The 13,718-nt window shown below is 43.4% G+C and overlaps 1 protein-coding gene across 8 annotated transcripts in view; it reads right to left on the reverse strand.

The window, feature by feature from the left end:
- The window catches only part of ctnnd2 (catenin delta 2), a 1,121,748-nt gene that overhangs the window by 324,711 nt on the left and 783,319 nt on the right, over positions 1-13,718 (reverse strand). For 7 of the 8 annotated variants that reach the window (XM_033017092.1, XM_033017086.1, XM_033017080.1 and 4 more), the window contains one exon: positions 10,418-10,612. The exons of the other annotated variant lie outside the window; for it this stretch is intronic. In XM_033017092.1, coding sequence (XP_032872983.1) covers positions 10,418-10,612 — 195 coding nt within the window. The remainder of the gene's footprint in view (positions 1-10,417; positions 10,613-13,718) is intronic. 8 annotated transcript variants of the gene reach the window in all.

Here is a 13,718-nt window from a genome sequence, read left to right on the forward strand (position 1 = left end):
AGTCATTGAGATAACAGTGCAATTGATGCATCGTCCTTCAGAGCTTGGAATTTAGTCCCTCATCTAGCTAATGGGATTTGAAATCTGCAGGTGAAGACTGAACCATTAAGGTGACTTATACTGAAGATTTATTCAGAAAACTTGCTCTGAAATTTACCAATGAAATTTCTCACTCGAGGTAACCATGGCAATTTGCAGTTGTCCTTGAAATCTTCTGTCAATGTATGATTGTTGATTGCAGCTGCTCTCACTGCAAGAACACTTTCATTCGTTACCGTGGAGGCATTTTAACCACAGTATTCTTGAACCTCCAAGGATTGCACTGTGACTGTGCCTCGCCTTTCATTAACCATCATTTCTAGCTCGATTAGGAAGTACAATAAAAATGTGGGGCTGGCAGACTTAACACATTTACCCCATACTCAGGCCCCCGAATGTGCCTTGTGGGCCACTAGGTAATCTCCAAAATCCTGAGTAGAGGGATTATAAAAACCTTGCGGCGGACAGAACATTACGGAATTAATGTTGCCTTTGTTGTGCAGTATTTTTCAACATTAAACCAACTACAGCACCCATGTGACCTTTTCCATTTCCTTTCACCAATAGAAACAATTTTGCTTCATTAACTCTATCAAAACACGACATCATTTTTAATGTCTGTATTGAATCTCCCTTAACATTTACGACTAGGACGAGAGCAGTCGCAATATTTCCAATCTCCCCATATATCGAAAGTCTCTCATCCTTGAAAGATGTTGCAGTCCAGGATTTCATTAACAACGCACAGAAAGTCTATTACGCCCATTGCTGGATGTTAACTCACTCCTTCGTGTTCCTGCCTGATTTTTCACAAATCCTGCCAACCAGAACATGGGTAGCAGAGGAACACTGAAATGCGATCAAGGCACTCAGCTCCTCGTACACCTTTTGCATTTCAATCACAATGTGGTTGAGCTGCATTTTAGTTCCATTTACGGGTCATGCACTGCAATTACTAGCGTCTAACCTCACCAATATTTCTTGGATTCGGTTATGAAATATTCAACTGATCAATTCTGAGAGATGTTCAGATTTCCATTATCATTTTTATGGCGATAGCTTTCTGATCTCATTCCCAGCTCCAATTGAGTTTGTTCTGGATTTGCCAGCCAAGACCTACGGTAACTGGACAAACTTGTTCCGTTCTGTGTGGAGCATCGGAGGCTGTGGGAAGACCTGATGGAATATATAGAATGATGGGCAGCATAGATAGGGTAGACAGTCAGAACCTTTTTCGCAGAGTGGAAATGTTAAAGACTGGAGGGCATAAATTTAAGGTGAGAAGAGCAAAGTTTAAAGGAGATGTGCAGGACAATTGGTGAGTGCCTGGAGAGTGGTAGGCGCCCGGAACGCACTGCCAGGGGTGGCGGTGGAGGCCTGTGTGGAATTGTGGCATTTCAGAAGCTTTTAGATAGGCACATGGAGATGCAGGGAATGAAGGGATATGGATCACATGCAGGCAGAAGAGATTAGTACAACTTGGCATCATTGTGGGCCGAAAGGCCTGCATCTTTGTTGTACTGTGCTAAATTCTATGCATTCATATTTGCACTCATAATCTGAGAAGTGCTTTATTGCAAATGATGTAATGTTGAAGTGTCGCCACTATTGGCCAATTTTACACGCCAGTTTCTGCACAGCAAGGTCACACAAAAAACATTACAACTTTGCTGTTATTCTGTATTTTCTTTCTAACGTTAGATCCATTTCAAAAATGATCACCTGAGAAAGATAGTCCTGGAGTTTGTACTGAAGTCTCAGAAATGAGATTTGAACCAACTGAGTATATCGTGGTTCAAATTGTAAGAACTCCGTGAAGGTCAAGATCATATGGAATTGCAAGCATCAACAAGCATTTGGCTATCTCCAGCCCACTACAACAGTGGTCCAGTTAGGGTTTTGAAGGTTACTGTAGGTCCCTCACTCCTCCAATTTTGGTGTCACCAGCAAACTTATTAACCAACAACCCATCCACATGTAATTCCAAGTTGCTTATATGTCTCACAAAGAGCTGAGGTCCTAGCACAATTCCCTGTAGAAACCCATTGGTTTAACCTACCATTTCCATAAGCTTTCAATTCAAACATTATTGCAATGAAGCTGCTGGAGACTCAGCAGGTCAAGCAGCATATGTGAAGACAAAGGGATAGTTGACTTTTCGGGCCTTGCATCAAGACCTGCGCTTTGCCTCCACAAATACTATTGAGTTCCCCCCAGTTGGTTTTTGTTTGTAGATACAAGCTGGAGGAACTCAGCAGGTCAGGCAGCATCTCTGGAGAAAAGAAAAGGTGATGTTGCGGGTCGAAACATTTCTTCTGGCCCAACCCGACCCGAATTGACCGGACCCGAAACATCACCTCTTCTTTTTCTCCAGAGATGCTGCCTGACCCGCTGTGTTACTCCAGCAATTTTTGTCTATCTTTGGTGCAACACAGTTCCTTCCAATGCATTTTTTTTGGTCCTGAGTGTAATGTATTCATGCATATGCTAATGAGTTGGTGTTGTATATAAGTAGGGGATGTTGGGTAATAAATCTCTCTTGTGATCCAGGCAGCCTGCGTGTAAGTTGTTATTCATTCTGCCGTCCGGAATATAACAAAATTGGCGGCGAGGATGGGATAGAGTTTGTGAACTCATCCTTTAAATACAGTGCAGGACTGTTTTGAAACACACAGTATTGTTTAACAGTTTAAACAGTAGATACGTTTGTGTCACAGTTGTTTGCGAGCTGGACATGAGAGGCTTGCAGATCCTTTTATGCAGGTGACTGTAGTTTAAAACAGCAGCTGGATAAATCGGCGAGAGTTTGTCAGGCTATCTCTATGTTGTGTCTACGTGGCAAGATGTCATCCTTGGGAGTGTATAACACTGACCATGACATCTGCAACCTTTTGTGTCTTCTCCACTTTATTGTCAATCTCTAACTCCTTCCAGGGAAAGTCTTGCTCACCACCATCTCCTTTCTGCCCCACCCATTTCCCAATCATTTTCTGCTCAATTATTTTGGCTCCCCAAAAAACTAAAATTCTCACCTACATTCAAGTCCATTGCTTCACCCTCCTGAATCAAGTCAAGTCAAGAGAGTTCATCGTCATGTGTCCCAGATAGGACAATGAAATTCTTGCTTGCTGCAGCACCACTACTGGCAACCTAATCCATTTCTAATGCTCCTCTTTTCACTTCAACACTGAGTGTTGTATCACATTGACCAAAGCTTCACGAATCTCCTTGAGACCCACCCAAAAGGTGCTTGCACCATAGAGTAGGGCCAAGCGGGAAAAGGTGACGAATGGTGGAATCTTCTTTTGAGATTAATATTTGAGGAATTAGGTCACGCGCAATTTCATACTTGAGGAATTATCAACAACCTCTGCTCTCTTTTAGAAAGGAGCTGAGGAGGAACTTCTTTAGTCAGAGGGTAGTTAATCTGTGGAACTCATTGCCACAGGGGGCTGTGGAGGTCAAGTCAGTGGGTATTTTTGATGCAGAGATAGACAAATTCTTGATTAGAACGGGTGTCAAGGGTTATGGGGAGAAGGCAGGAAAATGGGATTAGGAGGCAGAGATCAGCCATGATTGAATGGCGGAGTAGACACGATGGGCCGAATGGCCTAATTCTACTCCTATAATTTGTGAATTTGTGAACATCCTCCAGATTATTAATACCAGGCTCCAGGTGTAACAGTTCACTCATATCGTCATTACACTACCACACCTTTATATTCAAATGAATGACATAGAAAGTTAAGTTCTTGTCCCACTTGTGCGTCATTTGCACGTCGTGATAAGCCCTTTACTCATTCACTCCAGCATGTAAAATGTTACAATGCTAACTGCACACAGCTCTAATTGGTAGTGCTCTGAAGCTGAACTCTGGTTTGAAAGAGTACCCTAGGTGGAGGAGATGATAGCAGCTGTCTTCTCCGAGATACTCTGGAAATCATGCAGTTAGTTAATCAGGCGCAAATTAAAGATATCACATCCATTATTAAGAATGCTCTATCCAAAGTTCATCTAGGGCATCTCCAGTGAGGATGTCAATGGCGAAGCCTGGAGTTGAATTAAATGCCTTGAACAAGAGAAAGGCGAGGATGTGCTCCACTTGAGAAAGAGCTGTAACGTTACCACAGATATAAAGTGTGGGGGGTGGAAATGTTTGGAATAGATGGGTGGGGCGGGTTTTTCCCTACAAGAATGGCATTAAGGAGGCTTTTGTATAGGCACATGGAAATGCAGAGAATAGAGGGATGTGGATCATGTGCAGGCAGATGAGATCAGTTCAGCTAGGTATCATGTTTGGCATAAACATTCTGGGATGAAGGGCCCGTTCCTGTGCTGTATTGTTCTTTGTCATCTATGGAGCAAAGGAAATAGGCGACGTTTTGGGTCTGAAGAAGGGTCTCGACCCGAAACGCCGCCTATTTCCTTCGCTCCACAGATGCTGCCTCACCCCCTGAGTTTCTCCAGCTTTTTTGTCTACCTTCGATTTTTGGTCATTGTTCCTTTAAATGACTTGGTTACAAACTACAGTAACCCCACCTCCCTACCTCCCCTATAAATAATGATATTGGAAAAAAAGAAAATAAACAATGATTTGCATTGGTATATCATTCATACTAAAAAGGAAGCAAGGCTAAAAAGTTGAGACATTAAAACAAGTGACTGAGCTAAGATTTATTAACAAACTAAGGGTTTATTAATTGGTTTTAAAGAAGGTCTTAAAGGAGGAGAGGAAAGTGCAGAGGCATGGATAGGTTCATGTGATAGGAGCAGAATTAGGCCATTCGGTCCATCAAGTCTACTCTGCCTTTCAATCATGACTGATCTATTTTTCTCAACCCTCTCAACCCCATTCTCCTGCCTTCTCCCCATAACCCCTGACACCCGTACCAATCAAGAATCTATCTATCTCTGCCTTAAAAATATCCATTGACTTGGCCTCTACGGCCCCTATAGGGAGAGAACTCAATTGCAGAATCACACCTTTGGGTGAGTGAATACACACAGTATTGGGTTCAGCTTGTAAGGCTTTGTTCCCAATGGGAGCTTTCTGAACGTTTTGTGAGACATTAAAGGTGTTATTATGCATTCAAAAAGTATTCAGACCCCTTCACTTTTTCCACATTTTGTTACGTTACAGCCTTATTTTAAAATTGATTAAATTATTTTTGTTTTATCATCATCTACATACAATACCCCAGAACAAAGAAGCGAAAACAGGTGTGTAGAAATTTGTGCAAAGTAATTAAAAAGAAATAACTGGAATATCACATTTACATAAGTATTCAGACCCTTTGCTATGACACTCAAAATTGAGCTTGGGTTCCTCCTGTTTCCATTGATTATCCTTGAGATGTTTCTACAACTTGATTGATGTCCAACAGTGGTAAATTAAATTGATTGGACATGATTTGGAAAGGCACACACCTGTCTATATAAGGTCCCACAGTTGACAGTGCATGTCAGAGCATAAACCAAGCCGTGAAGATGAAGGAATTATCCGTAGACCTCCGGGACAGTATTGTGGCGAGACACAGATCTGGGGAAGCGTATAAAACAATTTCTGCAGCATTGCAGGTCCTAAAGAGCACAGTGGCCTCCGTCATTCTTAAATGGAAGAACTTTGGAACCACCATAGAGTTCTTCATAGAGCTGGCCGCTCTGAGCAATCGGGGGAGAAGGGCCTTGGTCAGGGAGGTGACCAAGAACCTGATGGTCACTCTGACAGAGCTCCAGGATTCCTCTGTGGAGATGGGAGAACCTTCCAGAAGGACATTTATTTCTGCAGCGCTCCACCAATCAGGCCTTTATGGTAGAGTGGCCAGACAGAAGCCACTCCTCAGTAAGAGGCACATGACAGCCGCTTGGAGTTTGCCAAAAGGCATCTAAAGGTCTCTAAGACCATGCAAAACAAGATTCCCTGGTCTGATGAAACCAAGATTGATCTCTTTGGCCTGAATGCCAAGCGTCACGTCTGGAGGAAACCAGGCACCGCTCATCACGGTGAAGCATGGTGGCGGCAGCATCATGCTGTGGGGATGTTTTTCAGAGGCAGGAACTGGGAGACTACTCAGGATCGAGGGAAAGATGAACGGAGCAAAGTACAGAGATCCTTGATGAAAACCTGCTCCAGACCGTTCTGGATACTTATGTAAATGTGATATTTCAGTTATTTCTTTTTAATTACTTTGCAAACATTTCTAAACACTTGTTTTCGCTTTTTTATTATGGGGTATTGTGTGTGGATTGTGATTAAAAAATAAAATAATTTAATCCATTTTAGAATAAAGCTGTAACGTAACAAAATGTGGAAAAAGTGAAGGGGTCTGAATACTTTTTGAATGTGCTGTATAGACAAGAGAGCTGTGTTTGTTATGGTGGTAAATGAAAGCAGTGGCTCGAAGGATTTCTAGGTTAGACAAGGACTGAAGTTCATTGACTGAATTAAAATCCAGAGTTGGGCTTTGAGGTGAATCACAGTGCTACAGTTAAGGTGAAAGGGGAGGGCTGATTTCAAAAAGAGGATCAGAATTTAAAAATTGCATTCTAAGCTAAATGCGGGCTGAGGTGTGTCAGTGAGTTGATGGCAATTGGAACTTGCTGTGAATTGGAAGATGGACGGCCGGGATTTGGAAACGTTCTGGAACATCTGCCGGGAGTACATTGGCACAAAAGTTGTCAGCACACACAGAAGTTGTCAGCTTGCTGCGTTTATGTAGAGACAACATTGGGTCCATGTGAGAATCAGCAACGTATGGCACGTGGCTGTTTGATCAGCGTTCAACTCTCCGGAGGTGTCATTGAGTTTCCAGCAAAGATTAATTGAGGACTGATTTACGCAACCATGGAGAAAATTCTTACAGGCTTTACAGAGATTAAATGTGAAAAAATTCCATGAGCACTTTCCTGCTGATTAACTATGAAAGTCCTCTACGGCATTTAAAAAGGTAATGAGGAGTTTGTTCACGTTTCAAGTTAGTGTGGTATTAATAACAAATTTGGCCAACTAGTGGTTGCGAAGGGAAGGGTGATTTGTGGGGCGCACAACTTGTGACAAGTTATTTGTCTTATTTATTCATTCTCAGGTGTGAATGTTCCTGGTAACTAGCATTTATTGTTTATCTCCAATAATCCCCAAACTGAGGACCAAACAAGCGACAGCCATGGGTTTATAGACACTTACAGGCCACACCATGTAAGGATGGTAATTTACATTCCCTGACAGATAATAGTGAATTTGTTGGACTTGGGTCATAAGGGATAGGAGCAGAATTAGGCCGTTCAGCCCATCAAGTCTACTCCATTATTCAATCGTGGATGGACAATCTCTCCCTCCTAACCCCATTCTCCTGCCTTTTCCCCCATAACCTCATGATCACCACACGATCGCCACATGTTCGCTGGTGGTCTCTGGTGAGTCTCCTTCATAGTCGCGAGGAGTTCCCGCATTCTGGGAACCAGTCACGGCCTCAGTATGGTCGCAGCAAATTTTTCGACACGTTGAAACATTTTCTGCAATCAAAAATTGGTCGCCATGGAGAAAATCGATAATCCTGTAGTTGTAGGTACAGTTGTAGTGGAGTCGCCATGTAGTTATGGGTAGTCGAGGTAGTCGTACGTAGTTTTAGTTAATTGTCTTTGCTGACCGGGCGTTTTCATTAGTTCATTGGGGGGAAAAAACGTAAGCACGAGTTTTCAGAACCAAGGAAAACTGACCGGTAATGTTAAATGCCCGCTAAACTTCACAGCTGTGTATCTCTGGCTTATTAAAAGTTGTCTGGCTTCTTAAAAGTATCTCCACTCCTTCTCCACCCCTTCTCCCTGCTCCCCCCCCCCCCCCTGCTCTTTTAAAGGACTTACCATACACTGTGCTAGCCGACTTAACCCTCCTGTTCATCGCGGTGTGTGTCTGCATCACCTTGGCTTTGCACCGTGTGAATTTCAGACAGCGCTCCCCCACTTTCCCTGGCCCCCGCCTTTGCCATGTGTTTGTGTGTGTGTGTGTGTGTGTGTGTGTGTGTGTGTGTGTGTGTGTGTGTGGCGTGAGTGTCGTGTGTGTGGTGTGTGTGTGTGTGTGTGTGTGTGTGTGTGTGTGTGTGTGGCGTGAGTGTCGTGTGTGTGTGTGTGTGTGTGTGTGTGTGTGTGGCGTGAGCGTGTGTGTGTGTGTGTGTGTGTGTGTGTGTGTGTGTGTGTGTGTGTGTGTGTGTGTGTGTGGCGTGAGTGTTGTGAGGTGTGTGTGTGGGGGTGTGGGTGTGTGTGTGTGATGTGTGTGTGGTGTGAGTGTGGTGAGGTGTGTGTGTGTGGCGTGAGTGTTGTGAGGTGCGTGTGTGTGTGTCTGCGTTTGTGTGTGTGTGTGTGTGTGTGGCTGTATGTGTGTGTGTGTGTGTGTGGCGTGAGTGTCGTGTGTGTGGTGTGTCGTGTGTGTGTGTGTGTGTGGGGTGTGTGTGTGGGGTGTGTGTGTGTGTGTGTGTGTGTCGTGTGGTGTGTGTGCGTGTGCGTGTGCGTGTGCGTGGTGTGTGTGTCAATCTGACAGTCACCGTTCCAGTTTGCGGTTTTTCAGGCGAGTGCCGTGAGCTTGAAGGTCGCAGACAGTCAGCTGAAAAGTCGCCCAAGTGGGACAGGCCCTTAACTGCTATCTTACCACATTGTTCCATACGGTACAGATTGGAATATGTCCAACTGAAGATAGAAGCGCAAAAGTTAAATGGAGCAAATGGGCTGCACTTATGTGGATGTGGACTGATGGATTGTTGATGTTGTGGAAAATGCATCCAAGGAAGCACTGGTAATAATGCTTTTCAAGGAAAAGTGCGATGCTTTGCTTTCACTACAATTATTTTTTGACAGGAATGAATTATTCTGACTGCTCCTTGTAAGCACTGCACTCACATTTGCTGCTTAATGATGTAACTAAGCAAAACCATATATAGTAATTTACCCACAGCAGAGGCTGTTGTAAATACCTCTGATCACTGCAAATATTTCATCCAAGCTGCTGTTAGTGCAAACTATTTTCAGTGCATTGTAGGATCACATACTGTCCTTCATTTCAAAATCCCTACAGATCTGTCACGTCCTGTGGATGAGACATTAAATGAGGTCCTATCTGCTTTTGCAAAAATGAGATTTCAATGATCACCTTGGACTATGGCAGTGAAGCCCAAGTCTACTTAGGTTTGACATGAGTTGCAAAGATGTTTAGGGGAAATCCAAGATAGTATTTTTCGTCACCCATGGAGTGATTGCAATCTGAAACATCTTGCCTGTCAAGTGACAGAAGCAACACTCTCACAGCACCTGGATGCAGTGAAGACAGTAGAAGGATGAGAGGGCATCTTATCTGGATTTAAGAGAGTTAGATAGAGCTCTATGGGATAGTGGAATCAAGGGATATGGGGAGAAGGCAGGCACAGGTTATTGATTGGGGACGATCAGCCATGATCACAATGAATAGCGGTGCTGGCTCAAAGGGCCAAATGGCCTCCTCCTGCACCTATTCACCTAAAATTCTTAAGGGATTGGACAGGCTAGATAAACAATATAACAAGGGAAAATGTAATAGATATAGGTGTACATAGATGTAAGGGAAAATGTTCCCAATGTCGGGGGAGTCCAGAACCAGGGGTCACAGTTTAAGAATAAGATGTAGGCCATTTAGTACTGAGATGAGGAAAAACCTTTCCAGCCAGAGTTGTGAATCTGTGGAATTCTCTGCCACAGAAGGCAGTGGATGCCAATTCACTGGATGTTTCAAGAGAAAGTTAGATATAGCTCTTAGGGCTAATGGAATCAAGGGATAAGGGGAGAAAGCAGGAAAGGGGTACTGGTTTTGGATGATCTGCCATGATCATATTGAAAGGCAGTGCTGGCTCGAAGGGCCAACTGGCCTACTCTTGCACCTATTTTCTATGTTTCTTTGGACCAAGTGCAGGTACATAGGATGAATATAGATAGGTTCTCGATGGTCGGATGGAAATGGTGGAACAATGGGGCCTCGTCCTGTGACATACAACTCCATGAGCAGGATATTTCCCTCTTGGTGTCCAAGTCAATATGTGTTCCTCAAGGAACATCACTAAAACTGATCAATATCACACTGCTGTTTATGAAACCTTCTTGTGAGCAAGATGGGTGTTAGATATCCGCTATTACAACACTGATCACGATTTGAAACTTACTGAAACGCCAGTGTAATGATTTGGGATGTCTCAAAGCCATGGAAGATATTACATATATAACAGTTATTCATCACATATGATCTTCTCACTGGGATCAGGGTTTCAAGTGAATGGGTTCATGTTTGGCAATGGGAAGATGTGTAACGTATTCATATATGATACTGATTACAAGCATGACATCTTTACATATATCACCGTACCTGTACTAGTGCGATAAGTCCCTGTGAGAGATGCCTGGAGCGGGTCTCCTTGACTTTGACTGAGACTCCTCAAAGGGGGCTTTTGATAAACTCTATCTTCATATATGGGGTCAATGTGGTGCTCTGGAGACTGCAGTGGGCGCAGGTCTGGGCCCAGGTGCCCATGTTGGCTGCTGTAGGAGGCACGAGAGCTAGCTGTGATGCACAAGAGAAAACAAGAGTTTGAATGTTCAAAATTCGCGTTCAATGTAAGCAGCATTAAAGATGTACAGATTCTGGCCTAGCAACGAACAACCTTATCACCCTAAAGGCCAATGGTATGTTAGCATTCATAGCAAAAGGATTTGAGTATAGGAGCAGGGAGGTTCTACTGCAGTTGTACAGGGTCTTGGTGAGACCACACCTGGAGTATTGCGTACAGTTTTGGTCTCCAAATCTGAGGAAAGACATTCTTGCCATAGAGGGAGTACAGAGAAGGTTCACCAGGCTGATTCCTGGGATGTCAGGACTTTCATACGAAGAAAGACTGGATAGACTCGGCTTGTACTCGCTAGAATTTAGAATATTGAGGGGGGATCTTATAGAAACTTACAAAATTCTTAAGGGGTTGGACAGGCTAGATGCAGGAAGATTGTTCCCGATGTTGGGGAAGTCCAGAACAAGGGGTCACAGTTTAAGGATAAGGGGGAAATCTTTTAGGACCGAGATGAGGAAAACATTTTTCACACAGTGAGTGGTGAATCTGTGGAATTCTCTGCCACAGAAGGTAGTTGAGGCCAGTTCATTGGCTATATTTAAGAGGGAGTTAGATGTGGCCCTTGTGGCTAAAGGGATCAGGGGGTATGGAGAGAAGGCAGGTACAGGATACTGAGTTGGATGATCAGCCATGATCATATTGAATGGCGGTGCAGGCTCGAATGGCCGAATGGCCTACTCCTGCACCTATTGTCTATGTTTCTAAAACAGCATCGTGAGTGTGTGAAAGTCACAACCAATCCTATGGTTCACAGAGAAGAATTTTGGGGGGTTTCTGTCCTGAGGCTTCTGTCTGTTCATCCAAATTCTTGCTGCTTCTGACCTTTAGCCCAGCAGCTGTGATTACAGCAGCTGGCTCCTGAACAGACATTCCTCAATACAACCAGCACTCTTATCATTGCCACTTATAATTGCTGAAATGATAGATGGCTGGGGCAGGAGAGGGTATGTTAGAGATCTCTCAGGAGAAGGCAGGATTCAGAGGTTGGAGAGACCTGGGATAGCTGGTGAAAACAATAACTGCTGGAGGCATGTTCTTCATGGGATCTTCCAGAGGGCTTGCCTGGCAGAAGGTTGCCAGGCAAGTCTCTGCAAGAGAAAACCCATATGAGCACAACAAACTTTAGTATGAATGATTTTTTTAAATGTTTTTTAAAATTTATATTTATTTATTAGAAGTACAGTAAGTTACAGTAGTACCACCACATATATCATTACATTTGTTGTACCCCTTCATTTTTTGAGCTTTAAGAAAGATAGAAATAAAGGAAGTAAGGAAAGTGAGAAAGAGTCGTGAAAGTGGGAGAAAGTGTTGGGAATAAAAAGCCCATTAGAGAAAGAGAGTTAGAGAAGAAAGTTAAGAAATAGACCCTAGAAAAGAGAGAAAGAAAGAGAAACAGTTGCTCTATTATAAAAAACTACGCAAAAAGAGATATACCAACTTCATATTTTTCATCCCCCATTACCAGATCCTGGCACCATTTATTTTTTAAACTACCGTTGCACCTTATACTTGTAGTAAGTCAATAAATGCAGACCTAGCATGAATGATTTTAATATAATACTTAATGTTATGGATAGTGTTAGTCGTATCACATTGACTCTTCGACCAAGAAAGCGCACCAACACGTCTACTTCTTCAGAAGACTAAAGAAATTTGACATGTCTCAAATTACTCTGGGGAAGCCTGCTGTGTGTGCCAATTCTTCCTGCTAATCGTGCTGAAGTGTTCTCTCCTTGAGCACATCGTTTGGTGACCTCTCTGATATGATGGTAGCAACAAACCATGACATGTGGCAAAAATCAGCAGCAAATGCTTGGAATGACTGTGAGGTCAACAGACTGAGAGCGACCATGATCTCCATAGAGTGAAGTGGGCATGGCACATATGCAAGGTTATGTATGAGGTCACAGAATGGCTGGATTGTGCTCATGTATTGTCTTTCAGCTGACTGGCTAGCACACAACAAAAGCTTTTCACTGTGCCTCAGTACACGTGACAATAAACTAAACTCAACCTCCAGAACGTCTGAGAAAAAGGCATCAATTTGAGTGTTTGTCTTTTAAACAACACAGTTGCAGGGAAGGTAGACAAAAGTGCTGGAGAAACGCAGCGGGTGCAGCAGCAGGGTGCATGGAGCGAAGGAAATAGTCAATGTTTCGGGCCGAAACCCTTCTTCAGACTTCAAACAAGGTTAATCAAATCTGTCTGTGCTAGGATTAAGAAAAAGGAGTTAAATGTTTCATATCAGTGACACTGGTGATATTGGAGATAGATTTGTACTGTAGCTAAATCCTTTTGGCAGAGTTTTGTGCTGGTGAAAAGATGGCTGCGCAAATATAAATCCTGTAGGAAAAACAGCAGCTGAACTTCCCAAAGAGGGCTAAGATTCACGGGAAGGGAACAGTATGGCAGGGCCCTTGGTTAAGACAATTTGTCAACGGCAAAACTCTGTTTTCTATTAAGTCACACACACCAAGGAATGGCTGGGTCTCGCTCTCTGGGTCCAGTGACACATGCAGTCAGGCCTCTACTCAATATGAAGTCAAGGCCCCTTTATCCATTTCTTTATGAAACAAGATGTGATTACAATTGTTTGGGGGATGTGGGGAGGTGGTTTGGGGAGGGCTGGCTGGGGGGTAGAGTTGGTTAGAAAACCTCTCTCCATTTTATCCCAGTCCATGGGCAACACAGGTTTCATTGATTAATTAGCACAGGAGAGGGGAGAAGGACCATGGCGCGAATGGTCTTTGATTATGTTGGCTGCTTTCCCAAGGCAATGTGAAGTTTAGATACAGTCGATGGGTGAAGGCTGGTTGTATGATGGACTGGACCGCACACATCACATTACAATGAACTATTTCAGCATGAATGACTGCAAATATAGTCATTAGTGTTAGGACCAATATTACTGGTACCACATTGATGCCACGGCCAAGCAAACATACTGACACCTCTAGGAAATTCGGCATGTCTCAAATCATTCTTACCCATTTCTAGAGATGTACTATAGAAACCATCCAATCAGGATGCATCACAGTTTGG

Source organism: Amblyraja radiata, chromosome 2 (genome assembly GCF_010909765.2).
Source record: "Amblyraja radiata isolate CabotCenter1 chromosome 2, sAmbRad1.1.pri, whole genome shotgun sequence".
NCBI classification, from domain to species: domain Eukaryota; kingdom Metazoa; phylum Chordata; class Chondrichthyes; order Rajiformes; family Rajidae; genus Amblyraja; species Amblyraja radiata.